Source organism: Humulus lupulus, chromosome 5 (genome assembly GCF_963169125.1).
Source record: "Humulus lupulus chromosome 5, drHumLupu1.1, whole genome shotgun sequence".
Taxonomy (NCBI): Eukaryota; Viridiplantae; Streptophyta; class Magnoliopsida; order Rosales; family Cannabaceae; genus Humulus; species Humulus lupulus.
This window is the reverse complement of record NC_084797.1, coordinates 55,678,493-55,694,628: the sequence shown is the minus strand read 5'-3', so window position 1 is coordinate 55,694,628 and position 16,136 is coordinate 55,678,493. Positions and strand designations below refer to the sequence as shown.

The following is a 16,136-nucleotide window of genomic DNA, read 5'->3' as shown; positions in this document are numbered from 1 at the left end:
GGTTTATATCATCCGGAAAAACCAACACATTCATAATTATTTGGGGGAGCTTCATGATTATCATCGAGCTCAGGCAGACAAATAAAATGAGTTGGTTTACCGGTGGTCAAATCAGGAGGAGGACAGACATTATTTTCCTTATCCACCACCTTGGCATCCTTTCCCTAATCCACCACCCTTTTGACGTGATTCACACCAGGTAAGTTTTATTTCTTTACTTATTTTTAAACATTGGGAATCATGTTTAGCTTAAGTTTTGGGGAGGGAGCTTATTTTTTCGTTCGTTTTGTTTGTTTGTGTTGTTTTGTTGTGTTAGTTGTTTGGTGTAAAGTTTTCTTTTAGTGTGTGTTTAGTACTGTTGACGCCGCTTTTCGTCAACAGATAAAAGAAGAGAGCACGCAAACAATTAAAGACAATGGCTAAAACAAACAAACGAATCAGACACGCGGTTTTTACGTGGTTCAGCAGTTAAATCTGCCTAGTCCACGAGTCTCTGTTATTAATCTCAAGATTATCTCTGAACAATCCTTTAGCATGAATTCTCCAGAGTTTTCTCTCAAGAATCAGAAATTCGATCCTTTACAATGGTGCATGCCTTCTCTATTTATAGAGAAGGATGCAGAATACTATCCCACATATTTTGGGTAGTTACTCTTTTGTGAATAAAATAAATGGCTTTAAATGCCTATAATCAGATATAAAAGGAAACGTCCCTGAAGACCAGGAAACGCATAACTGACCAAATAATATCCCACGATTCTTGGGGATTTACATTAATAAATGAGGATCATATCCCATATCTACAACACTTGTAGACATTCAAGGTAGTCATTGCGTATCTCCAAGGCTTCACGTCATTGTGCGAGCCGCTGACACTTCCCGAGCTTACATTTCTTTCGAGATGGCATATCGAGCTCGAGATCCCTGCTCCGAAGTTGCTTCTGAAGATGAGGGGCTCACAGAGCTATCCTTCGAGATCGAGATCATTTCGAGGTCACCATATTCGAGATCTGTATCACACTTTGCAGGCTCCGATTTACAATCGTAGAGCATACCCTTAACCCTCACGAGACCATTTAATGCGAACTCAGCTTTCGAGGTCATATTTTCTACGGCTCGAAATCTGGGTATAACATTTTGCCCCCTCAAAAGTATTTGTTCGAATCCTAAGAGAAGGAAACTTTTGAACTACTTTTTTCGGGAACCATACTGTCACTCTCTTAAAAACGGACACGTGCCAGATGGGTATTGCTCACTTTAGGTACTTGAGTACCTTGGGAACATGCCCACGATCGTTCGTCTGACAGCTTTTCGGCGCTTATCTCATCATCGACTCCCCTCCATTCGATCTGATGAGGATTTCAATCAACGTTCCTGATTAATTCAGTTTTACCACCTCCGACCAGATAACTGACATCCTGGCCCTTCATGGCCTTAGCTCATTGGACACACTGAACTGCCGAGCTCCGACAAGACATGAACGGAGCTGCTTCGCTCCTGGGGGCCGCGATTCCAGTGTGAAGTACGCGGCCTGGAGCCAGGAACACCTAAAGGCAGGAGCTTTGCTGCCCCTGAAGTCCTTTTTCAGAGATTTCACCGATTTCGTTGGGTTGGCTCCATTCCAACTCAACACCAATTCATACAGGGTGCTGTCTGCCCTGAGGTCCTTATTCCACGAGCTGGGGCGGATAGGACCTTCACCCCAAGAGATTTTATACCTCTTTTGTTTGAAGAGTAATCCCTCCCGAGCTCGGGGAGGAGATGGTTTTTACTACCTTTCGAGCTATCCCAAAGAGACAAAAATCTTTGAAGACCTTCCGAACCATCCCCCTGACTTCAAAAGGGCTTTTTTCTGGACAGACGGTCTGTTCCCGTCTCGACATCGTTCGTTTAGGCGAATTCGTAAGTATTCTCGTTACTTTCTATTTTTGAGCTCGAATCTTTAGCCCTTGTATCCATGTTTAGTTGAAGTGTATCTCGCCTTTCAGCTAACTTTCAGCGTCCCACCCCCGACGAGACAATGAAGGAGCATAGAGGGAGCCTGCTCCGACTCCCTTATGGCAGGAGGTCTCTTTCATTTCTGTTACATGAGGACAAGCTTCGAGCTTGTGGCTTGTTGGGACAGGGCCAGTCAACCTCTGACTGGTCCAGTAAAAAATACGAACGCTGGGAGGAAGTGCCTCTGCCCACAGGCATCCTTCCTCCGAGGAGGAAAAGGAAAACACCTCTCCCAATTCGCTCGAGAAGTCCGCGGTCAGGGAACGAGGCAAATGATGAAGCCTCGGGTTCGGACTCTGATGGAGGTAAAACCCTTCCTACTTCGCGAATGTGGTCTCCCACTTTATTAAAACACAGGCCCAATAGACTAGTCTCGTGCCCACAGGATAGATATCACTTCTATATATGGAGTTGGGTAGATGACTGTGTCCATAGGTTTGATAGTGGGCTCGGGAAATATGACACGATGTATACCACAGACGAGATGTGGAATGGGATAGCTGTGCAGTATGGGACCAATGACTATAGGGACCTTTCGAGGTTATCGCCAACTTATAGGGAAGGCCCTCCCCCCGCCTCTTCTGAAGACGGGGGAATTTCATGGTCCCCAAGCTCGATCTCGGGGGAAAGTTCCAGTTAGGTTTTTTCTTTCACCACTCTATATAGTGTTGGAGTAACTTGTATTTCTTTCACTGACTCACTGTGATGACTTGTGCAGGCAACATGGACTCCGACCTCGACGCCCTCATCGACAATGCGGGTGCCAAGAGGAGCAAGCGCCCCAGGGCAAGGGGACTGACAACCAGTCAGCCTGGGAAAAGCTCCAAGAGATCCAGGAAAACGCCTCCTCCTCCCCCGCCGGCTTCGAGCTCTGCTGCTGCGTCGACTGGCCAGACTAACGTCCCCACGACGATACCACCCTCGCAGGTCGTCGTCCCTGTGGTGGCGCCGGCCTCGCAGACTGATATCGCTGCCGTGGTTGAATCCCAACCTCCTGTGGCGGGTCAAATGCCTTCTACCCAGCTCGCCAAAAGACCTTCTGCTTCCCGAGCCCAGAAGCTAACTATTTCCACCCATATGGATTCGTATGTGGTGGATAATGCTGCCGGTCCTCACGGGTCTACGCTGATCTCGGATGTAATGTCCCGGATTGGCCAGAGCTACGGCAATTTTGAGGCTCCTCAGTGGCAGTGTCTAACTGGCACTCGGGACCGCACTGTCCTGTACGAGAAGAGTATCGAGCACACTGCCGCGGTAAGTATCCTATATATTCCCTTTGCTTACATTCATGCTGTCTCGAGGCTAATGATGGTTTCTTCCTTTTTTCAGGCTCTTGCTTTCACTGCCCAGCTTAATTACGAGCTGAACAACGAGGTCCATACGAGCAGGACCCTCGCCCAAGAGGAGAGGGACCTCCACCTTAAAGCGAATGACGACCTGAAGGCAGTGAATACTAAGCTCGAGGCAGTGGTTAAGGAGCGTGAGGAAATGGCCAAGGAGCTCGGAAAGCTGAAAAATGAACTCGAGGAGCAGAAGAAAGACAACATCCAGCTTCGGGAGACCAACAAGAAGCTCGAGGAAGACAAGGCCGTCACCCTCGACCTCATGGAGGATATCAAAACCCGCCTTACTGCTGAGTTCAAAGAAAAGAAGGAAACGGCGGTCGATTCAGCCATGTACCGGATGTGGGCCTATAACGAAGAACTGGACACCAGTTTTTTGGGTCCCCTCGAGGCGTCCTTCCTCGAACGATGGAATGCCCGGCTCGAGAAGGAAGAGGCTGACCAGCTCGAGAAGGATAAAGCTACTCCGAGTACTGTTTCGGAGGGAGCTCAGGAGGATAGTCATGCTATTCGTCCTGAGGGGTCCGGTGCCACTGATGCTGAGAAGGCCAAGGAGACTCCTCTTCTTTGAATCTGACCTCGGGGAGATCAGTTTTCGGGACTGCGTCCCATTATTTCTGTAATTATTTCAACTTGTGCCCACGGGGCTAATACAATTCCCTTTATTATTCTTTTATATACTTACATTTCTTGGTTCGAAATATTTTGCATATTTTTATAATTGATGGACCGGTTATGTTTATTTATGCATACAAACATAGTTTGGATTTAGGCTCGAAATTCGATGCATTCATGCATAGTTTATTCGATTTATCCGTTTCCAACCTCGTTATTTATCAAGGTCGGACATTACTGTAACCATGAACTGAAAAGTACTTATATGGCATGTAATATGAATGATTTGGTTAATCTTTTTAGTCACTTTCCCTCATCCTTAGTATCTTAGCTCCGAGGTTATGAGTTCAAAACTATTTTAAGATGTTCCAGCCTCGATCTCGACATATTTTGTGACGGGTTTAGGCTCCCATTCATCATTGATCGATAATTTGGCTGGTTTGTTCCAAACCTGTTATGCTTGCACATCTGGTTAATTCCAAACGTTTTTGGTTTTTGGTAGTTCGGTAATGTCCGAACTATCTAAGCCCGCATACTTGGTTATTTCCAAATACTTAATGTTTTTTATAATTCGGTTAAGTCCGAACTATCTAAGCTCGCTCGGTTAAGTCCGAACTATCTGAACTCGCGTATTTGGTTATATCCAAATACTTTTTTGTTTTTTATAATTCGGTTAAGTCCGAACTATCTTAGCTCGCGTATTTGGTTGTATCCAAATACTTTTTGTATTGTATATTTTTTTTTCTTTTTAAAGCTAGAGGTATGTATACCAATGTTGCCCCCTTAATATCCTATGAGTGTGACCATAGGTTATTAAATTAAGAGAGATTGCAAAAATAAAAATAAGTTACATGTGAAACAAAGTAGACCCTTTATTTGAAATTCAAAAACAAACTAAGTACAGAAAATCATGGTTACGGGCGACACTTCCTACACTATTGATAATATGGTCTAAGGTGTTCGCCATTCCATGCTCGTGGTATGAGGTTCCCATCTAATCTCGCAAGTTTGTATACGCCAGGGCGGATGACTGATTCTATCTGGTATGGTCCTTCCCAGTTTGGCCCGAGTACTCCTGCTGCTGGATCTCGGGTTGCTAAGAATACTCGTCTCAAAATCAGGTCTCCTACTCCGAACTTTCGACTTCGGAACCTTTTATTGAAATATCTTGTTGTTCGTTGCTGGTAAGCAGCATTTCTCAGCTGAGCCTCCTCCCTTTTTTCTTCGATCAAGTCTAGGGTTTCTTCGAGCTGAGTATGATTGGAACTTTGGTCGTAAATCTGAGTTCGAATTGTCGGAATTTCGACCTCAATGGGCAACATTGCCTCGCAGCTGTATGCTAGAGAAAACGGGGTATGCCCAGTTGATGTCCGAGCTGTAGTTCTATATCCCCAAAGGACTTGGGGTAATTCCTCAGGCCATCGTCCCTTTGCTTCTTCCAACTTTTTCTTCAAGGAACTCTTGAGAGTTTTATTAACGGCTTCGACCTGACCGTTCGCCTGAGGGTGAGCCACTGACGAAAAGCTCTTTATTATACCGTTCTTGTTACAAAAGTTGGAAAATAAGTCGCAATCAAACTGGGTTCCGTTGTCAGACACAATCTTTCTTGGCACTCCATATCGGCATACGATGTTCTTTACCACGAAATCCAGGATCTTCTTCGAAGTTATGGTCACCAATGGTTCAGCCTCCGTCCATTTTGTGAAGTAATCAACCGCGACCACAGCATACTTTACTCCTCCTTTGCCAGTTGGGAGTGAGCCTATGAGGTCGATGCCCCATACCGCAAAAGGCCATGGGGACGTCAACATGGTTAGTTCGGAAGGTGGAGCTCGGGGTATCGTGGCGAATCTCTGGCACTTGTCGCATTTTTTCACGAACTCGAAAGAATCCGTCTTAATGGTTGGCCAGAAATATCCTTGGCGTATAATTTTCTTGGATAGGCTGTGCCCCCCAGTATGATCTCCGCAAAACCCTTCATGAACTTCTCTAATAATCTTCTTTGCCTCGGGGGGAGTCACGCATCTGAGCAATGGCATGGAATACCCTCTTCTGTATAGCCTTCCATCCAGGATGGTGTAACGAGGAAGTTGATACATTAGTTTCCGAGCCTGACTTCGATCTTTGGGAAGAATTCCATTTTCGAGGTATTCAACGATCGGGCTCATCCAGGTCGGTTCTGTCTCGATCATGCACACATCTTCCTTGTCTGACTCAGTAATGCTGGGTGCTGACAGATGTTCTATGGGTACAACATTCAGCTCCTCATTTTCAGTGGAAGTGGCGAGCCGAGCTAAGGCATCTGCATTTGAGTTTTGTTCTCGGGGAACTTGTTCGATTGCATAAAACTCAAAAAACTCCAATGCGTACTTTGCCTTCTCCAGATAAGCTGCCATTTTTGTGCCACGAGCCTGATATTCTCCCAAGATTTGATTAACTACGAGCTGGGAGTCGCTGTAGCAATGTATAGCTCTGGCCTTGAGTTCCTTTGCTATTCGTAGTCCCGCCAGTAAAGCCTCGTACTCAGCTTCATTATTAGATGCTTTAAAGCTGAATCTTAATGCAGAGTGAAATTTGCTCCCTGCAGGGGTGATCAGAATAACTCCTTCCCCCGCTCCATTTTCATTTGACGACCCGTCGACGTAAAGTTTCCATAGCTCGTGGGCCGTGGTTGTTACTTCGTCGTCGGCTGTACCGGTGCATTCTACTATAAAATCTGCCAACGCTTGTGCCTTAATGGTTGTTCTCGGATGGTAGGTGATCTCGAATTGTCCGAGCTCAACAGCCCACTTAAGGAGTCGACCAGACGCCTCTGGTTTTGACAAGACTTGCCTTAGTGGTTGATCTGTCAGTACATGGATAGGATGTGCCTGAAAGTAAGGGCGGAGCTTTCGAGATGAGTGGATCAGACTGAGGGCGAGCTTCTCCATCAGTGGATACCTTGACTCTGCCCCCAGTAATCTTTTACTGATATAGTAGACGGGTTTCTGTATTCTCTCTTCCTCTCGGACGAGCACCGCGCTTATCGCATGTTCAGTTGTTGAGAGATATAAGAACAGTACTTCTCCCGTCTCAGGTTTCGATAGGATAGGTGGTTCGGCCAAGTGCCTTTTTAACTCTTGAAAGGCCAGCTCGCACTCGTCTGTCCATTCGAACTTTTTACTTCCTTTCAATAAGTTGAAGAACGGGAGACCACGGTCCGTTGACTTCGAAATGAACCTGCCCAGAGCTGCCATCCTGCCAGTCAAGCTTTGAACATCTTTATGCTTCCGAGGTGACGGCATATCAATCAGGGCCTTTATTTTATCGGGATTAGCCTCGATTCCACGAGAGTTGACAATGAAACCCAGAAATTTCCCTGAAGACACCCCAAAAGTGCACTTCTGAGGATTCAACTTCATGTTGTACTTTCTGAGCACGCCAAAGCACTCTTCGAGGTCATCAACATGGTTCTTGTTAAGTTGAGACTTTACGAGCATGTCGTCAACATAAACTTCCATGTTGTTCCCTATTTGCTCTGAGAACATCATGTTTACGAGCCGCTGGTACGTTGCTCCGGCATTCTTGAGTCCGAATGGCATGACATTGTAGCAGTAGAGCCCTTTATCCGTAATGAAGCTTGTATGCTCTTGGTCGGGGGCATGCATGGGAATCTGGTTATATCCAGAATAGGCATCCATGAATGACATCAGACCATGCCCCGCCGTGGCATCCACGAGCTGATCAATTCTCGGTAGGGGAAAACAGTCTTTCGGGCAGGCCTTGTTGAGGTCTGAGTAGTCAATGCACGTCCTCCATGTCCCATTGGGTTTCGGGACCAACACTGGATTGGCCACCCAATCAGGGTAAAAAGCGTCCCTTATAAAATTATTTGCTTTCAGCCTGTCCACCTCCTCCTTTAGTGCTTTCTTTCTGTCTTCATCCAGCTGCCTTCGCTTTTGCTGCTTCGGAGGAAAGCTTTTGTTTATATTCAATGCGTGGCTCGCTATATTAGGGCTTATTCCCACCATGTCAGAGTGGGACCACGCGAAGACATCCTGGTTTTTCTTCAGAAAGAAAATTAATTGCTATTTTGATTCGTCTAGGAGGTGTTTCCCGACCTTCACCTTTTTCGAGGGACTAGATTCATCGAGCTGAACCTCTTCGAGCTCCTCCAAAGGTTGGAGGTCAATCTTCTCTTCAATCCTTGGATCGATCTCCTCGTCAATTTTTAGAACTGTCCCGTCTTTATACTGTATGACAACAAGTGCTTGCGCGCTTGTTTGTTTCTTTCCCCTTAAGGAAATGCTGTAGCACTCCCTTCCTGCCAGTTGATCTCCTTTCAATGTTCCGACCCCGCTTGGAGTTGGGAACTTAAGGGCTAGATGCCTTACAGATGAAACTGCCCCCAGCCCGACCAGGGCGGGTCTCCCGAGCAATACATTGTAGGCAGATGGTAACTCTACTACCACGAACTCCATCATCTTGGTCACCGAGACTGGATAGTCTCCCAAGGTCACAGGGAGTTCAATGGACCCCATACAAGCGGTTCCTTCTCCAGAAAAGCCGTACAAAGTGGTTGCACAAGCCCTCAGGTCGCGAAGGGAGAGCCCCATTTTCTCTAGGGTTGCTTTATAAAGAATGTTAACTGAGCTCCCATTGTCTATGAGAACTCGGCGCACTCTTTTGTTGGCAAGCTGTAGGGTGATGACGAGTGGATCATGATGAGGGAACTGGACGTGAGAGGCATCCTCCTCGGTGAAGGTTATAGGCTGAGTCTCAACCCTTTGGCTTTTTGGTGCCCTTGGTTCGGGTTCATATGGAGACCCGTCCCCTGTCTTTAGCTCATTCACATATCGTTTTTGAGCATTTCTGCCCCCTCCTGCGAGATGAGGACCTCCCGAGATGGTTATTACGTCCTCTCCATCTATCGGTGGAGGCCTATCCTCATCCCGAGATCGGGAGTTATTATTCTGTGTTGCCGGAAGCGCGGCTACTCTCTGGCTGGCAGTAGCCTGTCCAGTATTCTGGTTTTTGACATACTGCCGGAAATAACCTCTCGAGATCAATCCTTCGATCTCGTCCTTGAGCTGTCGGCACTCATCAGTTGTGTGGCCGGTGTCCCTATGAAATCGACAATACTTGCTGGAGTCCCTCTTGGACTTTTGATTCCTCATAGGATCCGGTCGCCTGAAGGGGACCTGGTTTTCATTAGCCAGGTATATGTTTTCCCGGGACTCGTTGAGCTCGGTATGCACTTTATATACGGAGAAATATCTTTCTCCTTTTTTCTTCTTTCCTCCATCAGCCTCAGGATTATTTCCCTCGCTTTTTTTTCTCTTGGAAGGATTCTCCGAGGCAGGCTGTGTAACTAGAGGGTCAACCGAGGTTGAGGCGGAGTTAATGTTTATCGTTGTAGTTTCGGTCTGCGAGGTCGCTTTGAGTGTTGACCTCGCTTCCTCTACATTAACAAATTTCTGCGCCCGTCTGTTAAACTCGGTTATCGACCTCACCGGTTTCCCTTGTATGTCATCCCAAAGTGCACTCCCGGTAAAACACCAGCTCGGATGGCCATCAAGTGCCCGCTGTCATCCACGTCACGAGCTCGGGCGACCACTAGATTAAATCTTGTCAGGTAGCTCTTTAGTGTTTCGCCTGGTTGTTGTCGGACGTTAGTCAAAGTGGATGCTTCGGGTCTGACTCCCACCATAGCCCGGAACTGCTTCTTGAAGTCTCTAGACAATTGATCCCACGAAGTTATAGAATGTCTCTTGTACTTCTCGAACCAACTCTTGGCAGGCCCGGCCAATGATGTTGGAAACAACATACATCTGAGCTCGTAACCTACGTTACTAGCTCTCATAATAGTGTTGAATGTACTCAGATGGCTGCATGGGTCGGTTTTTCCTTCAAACGCTGGGACGTGAGGAATCCGGAACCCTTGGGGGAACTGAGTGTTAGAAATATTGGGAGCAAACGGCTCGAGTTCCTCATCAGAGTCCTCATATCGACCGTTTCCTCGCTCATTCTTCAAAAGCCTAAAGGCTTTTTCAAGCTGATCGATCCTTTCTTGTACTGGGTCCTTAGGCGGCGTTTGGAATTGATAGTCATTAATCACGATCCCAGGCTCGCGTCTCCGTGAGGGATCTCTACGCCCATTCAGATGATTCCTAAGATCCGGGTTTGTCTGATCTCCCTTTCCCCTGCTCTGATTCAGGTGATTGCGCAGGTCGGGATGGCTCTTGTGATTCCCAGTATTTTTACGACCCCGGTCGTGTTTACTGACAGACCTTGTTTCTCCGGACTCATCGCTAGTGAAACTCATCGATCGGTCATTTCGTGGTGGATCCTTTCTACGTCGCCTCGTCACTGCAGTACGAGATCGGGACGTCTGACTTCTCTCGGATGGCGCGCCTTTCCGCCCCTGGAACGTCTCCCCGTTTCCTTGTCTCTCCCCTGTACGCCCTTGATCCTGATCTCGACCAGGTTGAGCGTTCCTGCGGGGAGGTGAAGGATATCTTATGGGAGACGGAGGAAACCGTATAGGTGACGGTGGTTGCCGTCCTTGCCTCGGCCTGGAAGGTCCAGAATTTGCCCGAGATGGGCCGGTTGCGTTTGGTGCGCTACCAGGAACCTGAGTCCGAGCCTCGACAGGAGCTTGGTTGTTCTCAGTTCCTGCAGGCACTTCCACAGGTGGATTAGGCGGGACCCGAGCTCGGGTACTCCTCTGAGGCCTAGAAGGAGCAGATGGCTCTGTTGGTGCTGGAGGCTGAGCTGGCCTCCTTGTGTTAGCATTTTTTCGTTGACGTCCACGGGGCTTCCGGGGAGGAACGTGTACGTCCCTTGGAGGAGGGGCTCGGTCTTCGCGCGGAGGTGGGGGCTGAGCCACCTGCGCCTCCGCGGCTATCCTAGTCAACTCCTCGTTACGTTTGTTGGCATCTGCCAGCAGTTGTTTCAGCTGCCGATTCTCCAATTCTACAATAGGGACATAACGCTCAGGGTTATAGTACATGTCCTCATCCCTTGGTTGTGGAGGTGGTCCCCGGGAATCAGAGGACCCACTCCTTTCATCAGCGTCCGGGTTCTCCATTGGCTGTTTTCCAGGACGCCTTGGGTAATTTTCTTCAGGAGTGTTCTGATTGTTTGTAGCCATGAATCTCTCAGGGATGGATGCTTGAGGCTCTCAATGAAAGCACCAAACTGTTGACGCCGCTTTTCGTCAACAGATAAAAGAAGAGAGCACGCAAACAATTAAAGACAATGGCTAAAACAAACAAACGAATCAGACACGCGGTTTTTACGTGGTTCAGCAGTTAAATCTGCCTAGTCCACGAGTCTCTGTTATTAATCTCAAGATTATCTCTGAACAATCCTTTAGCATGAATTCTCCAGAGTTTTCTCTCAAGAATCAGAAATTCGATCCTTTACAATGGTGCATGCCTTCTCTATTTATAGAGAAGGATGCAGAATACTATCCCACATATTTTGGGTAGTTACTCTTTTGTGAATAAAATAAATGGCTTTAAATGCCTATAATCAGATATAAAAGGAAACGTCCCTGAAGACCAGGAAACGCATAACTGACCAAATAATATCCCACGATTCTTGGGGATTTACATTAATAAATGAGGATCATATCCCATATCTACAACACTTGTAGACATTCAAGGTAGTCATTGCGTATCTCCAAGGCTTCACATCATTGTGCGAGCCGCTGACACTTCCCGAGCTTACATTTCTTTCGAGATGGCATATCGAGCTCGAGATCCCTGCTCCGAAGTTGCTTCTGAAGATGAGGGGCTCACAGAGCTATCCTTCGAGATCGAGATCATTTCGAGGTCACCATATTCGAGATCTGTATCACACTTTGCAGGCTCCGATTTACAATCGTAGAGCATACCCTTAACCCTCACGAGACCATTTAATGCGAACTCAGCTTTCGAGGTCATATTTTCTACGGCTCGAAATCTGGGTATAACAAGTACCAACATGAATGATGGTTGACAACAAGTGCCAATGAGAACAAAGTGAATGTTATGTGTATAATCCAAAGAAAATGAAATCTGAAAAAAAAAATCTGTGTGCATGATTGAACACTCTGTTAGTTCATTTTAGTTTAGACAACATTTTTTTAATGTCTTGTTATGATGTTTAAATTGATGTTTTTGATATTGATTATGCTTGCTGGAATTGGTTGGTGCATTGATGAATGGAAAGTGGAAATTATTTTCTACAATTCTAGAACTTGCTTACTTGTTATTCGAGGCGAAATAATATATCACATATGCTTAGGAATATGATTTAGGCTATCATTTCGACCATTTGAGCTTCTCTTGTTGACCTGAAATTAATTGATCCTTTGGCTAACCCTTTTGAGCCAAACATTGTATCCTTTTTTTTTTAAGTCACTATTTAAGCCTAATACTTGAAACTTGGTTATATATCCGTCCCTAATATACTATGAGCAAATGATTGAAAAAGAAAAGTTATGGGGATTGATGTGTAATGGGGTTAAAAGTGCAAAAGATTAGAGAGAGAGTATATATATTGAAAAAAAAATCAATTAAAAATACACTCCCAATATGAATATATAAAATAATTAAGTTTGGGGGAGTGTAGTTATCATATGAGAAAAAAAATATTATATCTCTCTAAATAAAATCAAGAAAGGGGATTATGGGATTATATTTACTATGGGAGTAAAGTCGATGATTTTTGGTCATGTGCTTATAGTAGAGTGAGCTTAAAAATCACTTTCTCATGTACCTTTACCTAAGTCATCATTACAAGCTTATACAAGTCCTATTGATTCTTATGCATATCATGATTTATATAAGTGGAGAATAGCAAGTAAGTGAGCTTATGGAATTATTTGGTTTGAATGGATTGATTGGAAAGAATTTGGTTAGCATAATTGATTTCAAATACATTTATTTAATAATCATGACTTGGTAATCCAAAATGTTAGTAGACTAAAGTGTGTTGATGGAGTATTTTGATCAAAATTCTGGAACCGTTGAGTAGTTTTTCTTTAGAATTATATGATTAGCATTCATAATTTTGAGGCATAAGTGTTTTTTGGTATAATTCATGTTTTGTTTGTTGTATGGTGTTATCTTTGTTGTTAGAGTCTAGGTTTGTTTTGAGTCCTTTGTTTGATGGCGAACAAAGACTAAGTTTGGTGGAGTTTGATAACTCCATTTTAGTGTCGTTTTACGATGTTTTTTTGTGGTAATCTTGAGTATTTATGTTTTTTTTGTGCAAGATTACGCTTGTTTTTGTTTTTTTATAAGTTGGTGCATTGAATCTTGAGATAAATGTGAAAAGAAGAGGAAATGGTGAAAAAAAGGAGCTTTTAGTGGTTGCTTGACTCAAAATGGCACAAAGGATGAGTTATAATAAGTTTCTGATGAAGGAAGGATGTTAAAACACAAAAATTTGAAAATAATGGAATTAAAGTCACGACACAAGTCAAATCAGAGCCTGAAGGTTGCTGAAGGGAATTAGAGCTGCGACTTGCTCTTATAATTCATGGTGCTAGTGGAAGTTAGAGGCGAACCAAGATGGTGCATCTACACGCGGGCTGCAACTAGGGTTTAGAGGGTCGCGGTGCCTAAAGATCTTACTAGACATTGAATTGCTTTAAAAATGGCACGGTCCGCGACCTAGGAAGGCCAAGTCGCAGCCCGCCTATGAAAAAAAGGGATTCGTGGTTTTCTTTAGTGTAAATTCAGACTTTATGTTTTAATTAGGATTAGGTCAGATATTAATTATGAGTTTAGAGATTAAAGTTGATTTTGAAATTAGTTTTTCTGCACTTTCATATTTTTATTTCTTCTACAAATCTTTGAATTTTATGTTTATGAATAATTATTTTGTTGTTTTAGTCATGTCTCATGTGAACTAAACACTTTTATCAAGGGTTTAATGTAGTCACTTAGATTTTTATTTAATCTTATTATGATGTTCTATTGATTCTACTTCTTTATTCTGATCTATATAATGTTTGCTTAATGCTAGTAAATATTTGATCAATATTTGCTTGATTTATGATTTTGATTCAAAATTCAAAAGAAGAGAATTGAATATGCTATCGTTATATAGACATAGGTTGCATATTGGACGAAAGTACCTGTATGGCTTGTGTAGTTATTAGGTTTCTATGCTTAATGCTTGCTATATGTTTAAGTTTATCACAGAGATGTGGAAAACATGCATATAGGTTTAGATCTTATACCTTGAAAAAGAATAGAAATCGATTCATGTAAACCTGCATTTAGAATATGAAGAAAGAAATTTAGAACTAATTAATAAAATTAATAGAATGAAAAGTTGATGAAGTTAATATCCTAGGAATTTTTAATTATTGAATCAATCCTTATTTTTGCAAAGTTTATTTTAATTTTAAATCTCAGTTTTAAAAAACCAGTCTATTTTTGACAGCCAAATAGAAATTTAAAAGCACTTATTGGTAATTGGTTGATAATCCTTGTGGGAACGATACTTTATTTACTATCTTTATTACTTTAATTGACTACGTATACTTGCATACCATATTTTCGCGATCAATATCATCTCTCAATAGAGCATAAGCACCCCTAGAATCGTTTAGACTCCTATGTTCATCTGGTATACTTTTCTCTCGGTCAATTTTCACGGTCGCAAATTGAATTAAAATAACATATTATAATGGAGCATAAGCAACCCTGGGATCATTCAAACTCCTAGGTTTATCCGGTATACTTATCTCAAAGGTCTCGGGTGTAACTCAGACGACCAACATCTCACGTGGAGTGTAAGAACCCCTAGAGACTGTCTAAAAATGAGTCATCTCTCTCTAACTAGCTTATAAGCCCTACTTCTAGCAAGCAATACACTAGCTAACTCATGTTGCAGACACATAAATCATAAACTGACTTACAAGTTGTCCTTAGTTGCGCACGAGAAATCTTCCCTCAGATAATCTTGCTTTTTTAGCCAACACTATAACTAACATACAGTGTACTCAGGTTAATTATGGCATTATAGTTGATTAACATTCTACTTTGGTCATTAAGGTCACAACAAAATACCTACCAAGGGTATTTTCGTCGTCACACGTTTTAAGCCGTAATTGCATTTAAAGTTTTCGGAAAAACTTCCCTCAATGTGTCTAGTTATTTAAAAGCAGAATTTTTACAAAATATCCCATTCCATTCTCACTACCGAACCTAGCCGGGAAAAATATAGTTTCAAGCTTTACCAAGTTTTACCATTCATTGATTCTACCAAATATCCCACATTTTGTAGTAAAATTACTCAAATTATAAACTTTGATAATTTAAGTAGAATTAATTAATTAAGAAATGATTATTGGAAATATTAATTATATTTAGTTTATTTTAGAGAAATTGGGATAAACATTGATTTTATTTTAAAAAGATTATTTACTTCGTTACTTTGAAAAATTAGGGTTTTTGACCCTTTTTAATTTTCTTAAACCAAATTAATAATACATTAATTAATAAAATATTAAATTCCTAATATTCATATTAACCTCAATAATTATTTAGTGTGTTAAACTCAATTTTGTAATTACTAAAATTAAGACACATTTTCTTAGCCAAATACTTTGAAGAATTCTCATTCTTTTCCTAAGTGTAAACATTGTAAATTTAAGTTATAAGTAGCCTAGTTTAGAAAATTATATTTTGAAAATATAGCTCCAAAAATTCACAAACTTTGCAGAAATAAACTTGGATATTCCAAAACGTTCCTTGCCAAATTTCATACAAAAATAACTCTTTTTACTTGGTAAAAACTATTTTTAAAAACATCATTTCAAAACTGTCCAGAAAAAGACCAATCTTTCTAGTGAACTTTGAGAATTCATAAAATACATTTGATTCATTATTTGGATCTAAAATGTATTGGGTCTATACTGTGATATGTAATCAATAGCCATACCAAAAATTTGGTCATTTTAACTACTTTTACTTAATGAAATGAGTTTTCAAACTTGGATGTCGAGAAGCTATTTCGAGCTTCCACAAGTTTTTGTATAACTTTCAGTGTTTTTAACATTTTTCTTTGAAACTTTACTAATTGATTTAGAAATATCAAAATAATGTTCATTCCAAAAATACTCCAAAAATTCAATAATTTTTCTATGGAAATCATTGTCCAAAATCGGTTGTTTACCTAGTTTTTGAAAAGCAATTT

At 42.6% G+C, this 16,136-nt stretch overlaps 1 protein-coding gene and 1 long non-coding RNA gene across 2 annotated transcripts in view; one reads left to right on the top strand and one right to left on the bottom strand.

Annotated features, from left to right (window-relative positions):
• Positions 1–16,136, bottom strand: part of LOC133834839 (uncharacterized) — a 35,003-nt gene that overhangs the window by 18,212 nt on the left and 655 nt on the right. The window contains exon 2 of the long non-coding RNA XR_009893479.1: positions 14,173–14,205. This is a non-coding gene — a long non-coding RNA (uncharacterized LOC133834839). The remainder of the gene's footprint in view (positions 1–14,172; positions 14,206–16,136) is intronic.
• LOC133777638 (uncharacterized) lies at positions 2,169–13,868 on the top strand. The gene is made up of 4 exons (XM_062217324.1): positions 2,169–2,633; positions 2,717–3,252; positions 3,328–3,527; positions 13,823–13,868. Exons 1-4 carry the CDS (start codon positions 2,327–2,329, stop codon positions 13,866–13,868), a joined length of 1,089 nt encoding a protein of 362 aa, XP_062073308.1. The 5' UTR covers positions 2,169–2,326.

Excerpts from the sequence above, each read along its gene's own strand:
- LOC133777638 (XM_062217324.1), top strand. The coding sequence starts at position 2,327 with ATGTGGTCTCCCACTTTATTAAAACACAGGCCCAATAGACTAGTCTCG. Across the intron at positions 3,253-3,327 it reads GTATCGAGCACACTGCCGCG|GCTCTTGCTTTCACTGCCCA; the intron begins GTAAGTATCCTA and ends TCCTTTTTTCAG. Across the intron at positions 3,528-13,822 it reads CTGAAAAATGAACTCGAGGA|TCATGTCTCATGTGAACTAA; the intron begins GCAGAAGAAAGA and ends TTGTTGTTTTAG.